Below are 10,385 nucleotides of genomic sequence, written 5' to 3'. Positions count from 1 at the left end.
TCATAAAAGGTGCATCTCTTGTGATTGATTTATGGCCAACAATTTCGCAAACTGCAAAAATCATGGAATTTTTATTCACTTTGTAAACTAGTTAATTACACTGTGGAGGGCATTGGCACAACCCTTCAAAAAAAAAAAAAAAAAAAAGCAATTATATTAACCCAAGGATAATGCAGGTAAATTTTAAGATTATTATCCACTATCATCCTTAATAATTTGTTCTGAGAAGTGACGTCAATTGTTATATTATTAAGACAGAAGATTTTATTTATTTATTTTTTTCATGAAAGAGCATTTGGAAAAAAAAATATTTTTGGGGGGGGGGGGGCCTGACCCAAACACAATGTAAGTGTACCACCACCTTTTTGTTTACAAAAAAGAACACTGGTTATACCTTTCCATCTCTTCCTGAATGCATACTATTAAATCTCTAAATAGTGTTCTGACCTTGACTGGTTTCTGGGTAGAATGTATTGGTTTGTTTTTCTCCTACACATACATTACCAGCAGGGGGACTGAGATCTTATATTCATCCGTCAAATTTTGTTGGAACTATGAAGACCATACAAATTACATGTTCACCCAACAATCTTCTGCTATGTAAGAAAGACCCATCTGTGACTTATGGCAATAAGTGTGACAGTATAGAGAAAAAACACCCTAAGATGTACTGTTAAGGATAAATGATTTACTGCATAATCATATACTTCACAGTAAGTGTATTCCACTCTATTTTTATTAGGCAGGCTTACAGAGTATAACATTTTAATTTAAGTATTCTAACTGAACACCATTTCATCTATCCACCATTTTATTAACATTTTTTCTGTTGACTGACTACATGAACTGGCTCCACTTAGAATCTTTTTTTTAGCAATGACGTATGTTACATATGCATGAGTAAGTTCAAAATATATGGACAGGTTAAAGTAGCCAATCAACCAAATATATTTTGGGAGGTCAGATGAAACCAAAGTACCTATTAAAAGCTCATATTGACACAAGTAGAACATCCAGCCTCCAGAGACAGTGACTACAGGCCAGAACAAAGCCGTCAACCCTTGAGCTACTAATATATTAGTCTGCCTTTGTAGATGAGTATAATATTAGAACCACACAAGGAACACTGCATATACATTACTGGTGTGATTCTTCCCCTATAATGCATGATCCTAATCTGTGGTTTCCTCACTTCCAGCATTCAGAAATATGCCTGCCTTGTATAGTTACACAAAAGAAGCAATGGTTCTAACAGTTCACCTGTGTTACTAGGTGCAGTGGCTGGCATCATTCAGTCAAAGAAAGGGCAACACTGTCACAATGTATAAAACCGTCAGGCATGTTGCTGTAGCCACAATACTAACAAATAGTCTCCATCAGTGTCCACATTTAATACAGCTACATTTTTTAGCAGAAAATGACCAACAAATGTCACAGAAGTATAGAAATATGATAAATCTAACAAATGCAAGATTAACAAAATAGTAAGCTGTTCAGATGGATAACTTAATAACTTATGTTGGAAATCACAGCACGAGTAAACTCATCAGAAGTAGCATATCCACCCATATCAGCAGTTCGAACCTAGAACAAAAAAGAAGTATCTAATCAGCTTAAATATATACCATTATTGTATTAAAACAAAACAGAGTCTATTGCAGCTTTGTATGTTACTTTATAGTGTCAACATATTTATTACATGTTATTTACAGCTGCTCATTGCCACAGTGTACTTTACTGCAACTGGCTGAGTTGGAGGTTAGATCATTTTGAAACTAATTGTTTTTGGTAGCAAAAAACTGTGCTAAAAACGCACACCAACTCATAAATACAGTATACGCTTACTCATGCTTAACCATTTCAACAGTTCAGTGTGCAAGGTCTTCACGAGATAAATAGACAGTCCTCTTACAGCTAGAATTGAGTTATGATGGGATTCCTTATGCTTGTTCATAAGTTTTAGTGCCAGTATGCAGGCCTCTCTGTTATTAAGAATGACCCCAATCACAAGGAAATAAAACCAAAATTCATTTCACCTTTCTTTTTACATAGCTTTGTTCTGATTTTGTGGCCACATGCATTTTAGGATAACGTTGCTTGGCAGTTCAGCTTTGATGCTTAAGATTATGAGCTCTTTAACTTGCATCCTTTAAGTCTTAGGTTTGATTATCACACTTAAAATATGAACAAGCAAAGGAATCTGTCTAGTTCCAACCTCACCACCATGAGTGTTGGTGTTGAGGAAAAAATAAAAGACAAAGAAACTAGTGGTCTTAAAACTTTGTTGATGAGATCTGTCAATATAATTTCCAAAAATCATGAAACCCATGTAGTAAAACAATAAGCCTTTGTCACAGACAAGCGATCCTCAGTAACAAAATATCAGAAATATTTTAACAATGTTAAACATATCATCTTTTATATACTTAAAAGTAGGTGTGGAAAATGTACACATTGCTTATTTTTAAACCAGCCTATTCAAAGCAAACCGTATAAACAGGGCTGTAAAAGTGCATTTTAGAACAATTATCCACCCTCACACATTACTACTGATTAGATCAAACTAAATCCTAGTTAAGGAAAACACTGCCTATCTATTTGCAACCCACATTCTAAAATCAGGTTTTAAGAAAAGCATAAAATACACATGAAAAGACTTTTAACTAAAATCAATTTTGGCTACCTAATGCAATAAAGCCTTCATCAGATCTGTGAAAAAAATCAAGAAAAAAGACATAGGTTATGTTTAAACAGCTAACTAGAACACTATAAATATAAAAATACATCTGTTTAATAATATCATCTGGTAACTATCCATTCATGTGTATTAGTGTGCATAAAAAACTAAATAATTAGCAGCTCAGAAAAAAATGTCAGTGCTTTGCCAAAAAAATGTTGATACAATGAAAGCTAGTAAAAAAAAAAAACATACAAAAATATAGAAAACTGGATGAAGTAAACTAGTAATGTATAAAAGTGTGCAGGTGTGTGCATGAACATCCACTATTATGGTAAACGGGGGAATTATACCAATACTACATGGTAATAGCGTCATGAAAAAAAGTGTGTTTTGAATTTACTGTTTAAATCTCTGGTGTGATACAATACATCTAATCAAAGCAGAGCTGAGGTTAAATGAATTAAACATATATACATTTAGACACATCATCACACTTGCAAACTATTGTTGAACAAATCACTTAACCAGAGAATAATCTCTGTTTTTATCAGAAAAAAGGCAGTTCTGTTTAATGGGCTTAGCAAGTGAATACATGAATTAAGGAAGTACACCTTACCTCAAACATAAACCTCTACTGTAAATAAGAGGAAAAGAAAGCAAAACATGTAAATGTAAAAAAAAAGTCAAGAAAGCAAAAAATGTAAATGACTGGGGTAAAAGCAATGTATTAACCCACCCGTAGAAGTGGTTAATAGTAAAGCAGTAAATGCAGACCAAAAAGATCCTACACACTACTGTCTTAACAGGTCAGCGTAAGTATATAGGAAGAATAATGGATGAGAAAAAAGACCGATCATTTTAGCAGCTTGCTGTTACCATACTGTTTACCTTATAAACCACAGTTGAAGTGTGTCCATTGGAAGATGCTCCATATTTACCAAGGAATGCTGTATTTATTTTAGTTTTTCCTGCAGTTTACTCCACATTCTTAGAGTTGCTGCTTGGGTCATCTATTGCTGACTTCAACCTCCTGGTGCTGCTTCATTGCTCTATTTTCTCTGGGTTCACTGTACTGGAGAATATCCCAAGTGTATTGCTTTGCCAGATGGGTCCTCAAATTCCATTGTGTAATATTTACAGTTAGTCTGTACACTGCTCTATGACCAGACACAGAAGTAAGAGTGCTGGGAAGGTTACAATAACACTGGCCGGTAATGTGATAAAAGAAGTGGATTACTCTTACTACCCTTGACTTGCTCGATATGCAGTGAGTAGGCATGCAATGAAGTGCAGTGAGAGACTTATTCCTACCTCTACTGTAATGTTTCTTCATGTCCTTGCTCACCATGTTACCAGCAATGCCACTTTAGCTTATGCCCTGCCCTATACCTCTCAACTTGCAGACACTAAAAACAGGTATAAAGACTCTTGAAAAGTAGGTACAACCAGCCAAAAATCTGGAACACATAGCTCCTCTCACTTCTTGTAGGTCAGTGAGATACTACTCAGAAACACAAGTTTAAAAAAACTGAGCGTGAGTAAAATATAAGCATATTATCAAAGATGTAGTGTAAAGTCTGTAGACTTCAATAGATGCTGTAAACATTTACCTCGCACACATTTAGTTTTGTTTCTGAAAAAGGAAGCTGTAACATGTGGGTCCTCTTTCTTTAAATTATTTGTGCCACAAGTGTTTTGGATATGTACTCTGGTTTTCTGTGTTCTAAATAGCTTCAACATCATTCGCATGTGTAAATTAACCCCAAAAATAGGAATGCACCTCCAAAAATAGGTACAACATGTGAAGGGTAAATCATGCCTGAAAATAGGAACATTCCTCCAGAACAGGAGCAACTGAAAGGTCTGGCTTCCCCCACCCAAAAAAATTATAAACATAATGTGCAGATACATTACATATAGGCTCATAGGTTGGTACTGGGCTATCTGCCCGAAGGCATATATTAGCCCAGCCACATTGTGCGGTATTCACCGTCCCTTTAGTAGTTCCCTAGACCCTTGTACTAGCAGCTAGTACCCTTGGCCCCTATCTAGTAGTGCTGTTGGTGTGATCCCCGGTGTGAACTTTGTTACCCATCCACTCATCAAGGTTCCTCTTGAAGAGTGATAGTGAGGGGCTCTGTCTTATGTAGATTGGGACCCTGTTCCATAGTAAGGGAAGTCTCTGCGAAGGGAATCTATCCCTCCAGCATGTTCTATTCATTGTTGTGTTGAGGTTTATATCCCTAGAGTGTGTAGCTCGAGTAGATTTTGTTTTGCTAAGATGGAGCATGTCCAACTCTGTACGTTAGACAGAGATCGCCTCTGAGAAAGCGGTATGCAACAGAGAACAGTCTTAGCTTTTTCAATTGTGCTGCATAGGGCAACTGTTTGAGGCCAGTAATCCTCTTGGTTAGGTACCTCTGTGGTCCCCAGCTGCTGGAGATGTCTAGCCAGGTACATTCCAATTGGTGCATTGTACTCAATAATGGGTCTGATGAGGGAAGAGTAGAGGGGCACCATTACATTCTTAGATCTTGATGCGAACCCTTTCGTGATCAGATGGGTCACATAGAAGGATTTCTAACCACTTTGGCAACATGGTTATCAAAGGAAAGCTGACTATCTACTTGGGTCCCTAGATCCCCTATTTCTTCTTCAGATTTCAGGGGATTACGTCCTATGTTGTAGTTTGCGGGTACTCTGCTTTTTCCAAAGGGGATTACTAAGCATTTTTTTGCATTTAGCTTGAGACCATGACTTTTGTGTAGTGTGATTGGTATGCCATCTGTCAGTTTGGTATTTCACTAACATGGCATACAAAGAAAAGGTTTTCTTTATGAATGGCATACATCACCACAGACTACACATTGATATACTGTGTGCTCTGATGCTAAAGTTGTTCCTGACTACTGTGTTGAATTGAAGCATCACATACCTTCGAAAGGAATCATCTATTTATTATAGTATAATTTATTTACCTTAACAGAATATCTGCTACCTACTGTGCCTAAATGTGATTAGTAAAGATGTATGATTAATTAGCCATGAAAGTGGAATTGGATCGTTGTCATGATATGATAGTAGGGTAATCTGGTGCTGTGAGAGCTCCCATTAGTGGGAGCTCAGCACTGCCAAAGCGTGGGGACAAGGAAAGTATCGCAGTGGTAGCAGTTATGTTTTGCAAAGGAGTTTTTTTTTAATGCAGCAATGGAATGCTGCGTAGTTCTTGTGGTTGTGTTATGGAACAGGCTTCCCATCCATGTGAAGCAAAATTCATCCCAGACCTATTCAAACAAAATCTTGACCACTGAATGAGAAATCAGAAATTCATCCCTGGTCTGGCTCCCATGGCTCTAATGGACAGATGCTGTCAGTAAGTATAATGTTTCTCCAATTAACACCCCCCAAGTCCTTTTACCACCTTCTTACTAGCATACTCCCCCACTTAATAGATACCCAAGGTACTTGGGGACAAAACTGGGTTGGGGTGCACAGCTAGGCTTATAAAGGCACTAGTGGTCATTAGCCTATTAACCTATAAAAAGATATTAGCAGGGAAGGGGGATATGTGTAGTCACAAGCATTACTCCACCTGCAGGTATCCAGTTCAAGTGCCATATGTTACCCCTGTTAGAACCAACCAGAAGTAGTTGTAAATTACATAAGATTGGGGGGAGGGCATCATTTACATGTCTAATCTGTACATGGAGTACTGTGATTACACAATGGGGTCAGACTGTGCACAGGGTCTTACCACATTGTGTACCACTTTCTGTGAATCTCAAATATGTTTTTCTACTGCATATCAGCCCTACTCCATGGTGCAGAGTCTTTATGAATAGTGGCCCAATACAGAAGCCAGCGGGGGCACATCCATCATGCCACCATCACAGAGCTGAGCAGGTTGCACCTCATCATTCCTCTTTCACCCATCATCAACTCCTCCAGCACATTTGATACTAGATGGACCCAGGTCATCTCGCTCGTAGTCAGCATTTCATCTTGACACACCGTAGAACATTTGTTTGCTTGCCAGATGGGCAAAACTAGTTTTTCATAGAGGCCCAGAAAGAAAAGCTTCAGTAACATTTGAGTACAGTAGTTAAGGTAATTTTGATATATAAATAAGAACAGCAGATATTAATTATATGTATTACTTTACAATAATACATACTTAAGACATTTTTTAAGCAATAAAGTAAACTATAACTCTGAAAGGTAGATTGAGGTAAGTTTAGTATATTATGCATAGCTTTAAGATGTTTGGTGCTTCCAGCCTGTGTCACAGTTTAGCATGTACATCATACTGTGTGACATTTTGTATCACTGTGCACTATAAAATTGAAGCTGATGAAGCTACCCACATGCACCTGGTGTTTATCTTATTTAACCTATCTTGAATGTCAGTATATTACGTGGTGTGATAAGTAATTTAAAATAAGGCATTCATTCATTCATATGAGAAATAATTCAGCTGCAGAGGTCTGTAATCCCATCTGTTTAAACTTCAGACTAATTTCTCTATGAACTGAAAACTGCGTTCAGAAATTTAATTTATTACAGAATATAAGGAAACCTGAAAGCATACAGTATGCTATGTTCCTGTTTGTCACAAGGGAAAACTTGCCACGTATTTATAATAAAATACTTAAGTTTTCAAGAGTTAGACATTTCAAAGTTACTGTCAGCAGTAAAATAATCTACCAGTTTACTTGTTCTTTATGATGGCATATGAATCTACTGCTTGAAAGAAATGTGCCAAACACTGTGAATTTGGTGAGTTGCAAGATTTGTTAGTTTGACACAGAATTCTCTCTGGTATTAGAAATTATAAGACAAGAGTCAAGACTGCTGAGAAAATTTGATTTAACATTAAATAAAGTGACTGATGTAAGCAGTAAGTGAAACTAATTGTCAAAACCGCTCATTGACAACTTTGAGGTTTGTACAATAAATTGTGAAATAGATAAACTAAAAAATAAAACAAAAAGGAGTAAAATTAGTACATAAGTCTCTTGCAAACATGAGAAACAAGGTGCATAGAAAGCCATGCACAGGATAGGAAATGTGGTTATAACATGATAAAATAAATAATTTTGCTTAAGTGGTAAAATGGAAAACATAATTTTCACTTAAAATAAGATTTTCTTGAACAAACTCTTGAAATCAATTGATCTGATGTCAGTCATAATTTAACCTTGACTGATGGGTTCTGTTCCGAATATTGCAACCGACTCAGCCAGTACTACAGCTCACAATGACAAAAAAACTCTTGAACTTGAGCTCTACCCACAATGCCTCTCTCCTAGTTACCTCAGATCTCATTTGCCACTTTCAGAGACAGATGCGTTCACCAGAGCTCTCAAGCTACCCTTCCCTAAAGAACTTTTCTTCTGTATAGTTCTATTTCCTTCTATGTGACTTCTGTCCTCTCCTTTTAGATGATATGATTTGTAGTCTGTTCTACCATTGTTGGTAGGTTCCTCCTCCTCATTAATTTAAAAAGAAAATTCTTGCTATTCTTCTGCTTTCCCTCCCTATCTTGCATGAGTGTGGGAGTGGGTGTGTTCGACAGATCTCCTGGAAAAGCATATTTTCTGTTTTCCATTAAAATCTAAGGGCCCTCTTGTTTTTTGAGATGTGACAGAAATGCAGCAGGAGGTTCCCTTTTCTGGTAGCCTTTCTCTTGCTTTGTTTCTGTTTGAATCAGGTACTTCCACATACAGCTGTGCTGGTAACAAAGAGATAACACACTAACATTGTTTTTCAAGAAAGACATCTTGTTGTATATAAGTTTAAGCTTTTTTAATTCAGAGGCCATCCCTGGTGCTGACAGAGAAGAAAGTGAAACATCTCCCTCATCAGTCTTCTCTTCTGTTTCAACAGAGATTTAGATAGGTTGGTGCCACCTTCTTCCTTGGCTCTGTCTCCTAGAAGGCACAGAGGGTTAGTTCATTTAAGTTCCTCTGAATCGACTGATTCTAAGCATATTGCTTCTGTTCCAACAGCACCTTGGAACTGATAGTTTTATTGAAACCTGCACCTTCTGAACCAAAGAATCTTCCATTCCAAAACAAGTACAAGATAAGGCGGAGAAACTATTGGAGCAGAGCTCCCTATCGGCACCAATAAGAAACCCTCTTTGGCATTGACCGTATCCGGTCGGCACCGATTGAACTTTTTTCCAGCATAGCCAGCTGTAATTCTGTAAAGAATTATATGTCCTTTGAATTTCAAACTGGTTTATACAAGATGTTTGTGTTACAAATGTATTAAAACTATATGGCATGTAAATATCAAACCAATTTGCACAAGTGCTTGTGTTGCAAATGTATTAGAACTGGATAGCATTTGACTACCAAACTCCTTATGTTCTAATGTTTTAGAACTCTATGCATTTGAAAATCACAATGTGATTATAAAGTTCCTAGTGCTGAAAGATATATCAACAGTTCTCCCTGCTGCACAGGAAGGAAACATGCATGTGGATAGTAACTGAATTAAGATATTTATGTTTCAACAGTCTGAAGATCTCTCGTGGCCAGGTCTGTTCGACTTCAGGAAGCACGTGTTCACTACTATTTTTCGAAGTAGTCCTTGCACCTCAGAGCATCTGCATGCACTGATTTGTTTCTGATTTTTACTTTGACAATTTCTCTTTGGGACAGGGAGGGACCGTGGTTCTAAGGTTGTTCGTCTTGGTTCCGCTGTCCCTTCCCTCTTCAATGAATTCAGTTTTTCAGGGCTATGAAAAGCCCTATCTACAGCAACCCACCTCCCCTCCTCTGGTAGTTTACCAACATATCCACAGGGGATAGCAAATGCCCAGATGGCAAGGTTCCTGGCTATCTGACCCTTCTTTCTTTTACTACCCTCCCTCCAGCCCCCTCTCACTGAGGGGGGGACTCTCATAAGAGGAAGAGCAAGAGAAAGCACTTACATTCCATGGAGAAATCTGTCATGTATGATGCTGAATTCAAAGAAAAAGGGTCTCTAACGTTTCTCTCTGATGATGTCCCCTTTGGAGACACCCTGGGGCACCTAGAACACAGAGGTGACTGAAAATCTGAAATCCCTACCTCCAGAGGAATCAGTGTAACTATCCTTCAGCACGCAACTATCTACCTTTGAGTGTTTCAGTTTGCAGATGAGCTTATCCAGTTGATTTCTGTACAGGCACGGAAAGGTCCTGACTCCTTTCACCCCCCCCCCCCCAGTACATACCTCTCAACCATACCAAATTCCTTGGTATTTACCATTTTTGAGGGCAAAATATTGGGGTGCCACTAATTCCTGAGTGGCCCCCTTAATTTCCGAATTTCCTGGTCTTTCTTCTTCCTTTTTTTTTTTTTTTAAATTTTTAACCAGTTTACCACTTTAAATTTATGGCTGATGATGTCATCCATCACCAGCCTACAATGGCATGTGTGATGACATCAGCTACTGCCTGTTGGACTGGAGGGAAATAGGGAATATAAACATCAATGGCGGCAAATGTGCATATCTGCCCACATCACGTCCCAGCCTTCAGGTAAGAAACAGACCCCTAAGCTTTCAATGTGCATTTAATTTATCAGAAGTTCATGCACTCAGACTGTTTCAGTTTTTCTTTATTTTATCTGCTGCTGGGCAAGTTGCTGCTGAGCTGGACAGTTTGCTTTCGTAAGTCCCGTTTCAGTTTACCTGCTGAGCAAGTGTGCATGTG

The 10,385-nt window shown here is 37.9% G+C and overlaps 1 protein-coding gene across 1 annotated transcript in view; it reads right to left on the bottom strand.

The window, feature by feature from the left end:
* Window positions 1-718: 718 nt before the first annotated feature.
* Window positions 719-10,385, bottom strand: part of IDH3B (isocitrate dehydrogenase (NAD(+)) 3 non-catalytic subunit beta) — a 687,127-nt gene continuing 677,460 nt past the window's right edge. Inside the window, exon 12 of the mRNA XM_044063995.1 lies at window positions 719-1,584. Within this exon, the coding sequence (XP_043919930.1) occupies window positions 1,507-1,584 (78 nt within the window). The 3' untranslated portion in view covers window positions 719-1,506. The remainder of the gene's footprint in view (window positions 1,585-10,385) is intronic.

The sequence above is a fragment of the Protopterus annectens genome, chromosome 2.part2 (genome assembly GCF_019279795.1).
Source record: "Protopterus annectens isolate FY-2018-M chromosome 2.part2, PAN1.0, whole genome shotgun sequence".
Taxonomy (NCBI): Eukaryota; Metazoa; Chordata; order Ceratodontiformes; family Protopteridae; genus Protopterus; species Protopterus annectens.
The sequence above is the reverse complement of the archived record's forward strand: the minus strand, read 5'-3'. Positions and strand labels throughout refer to the sequence as shown.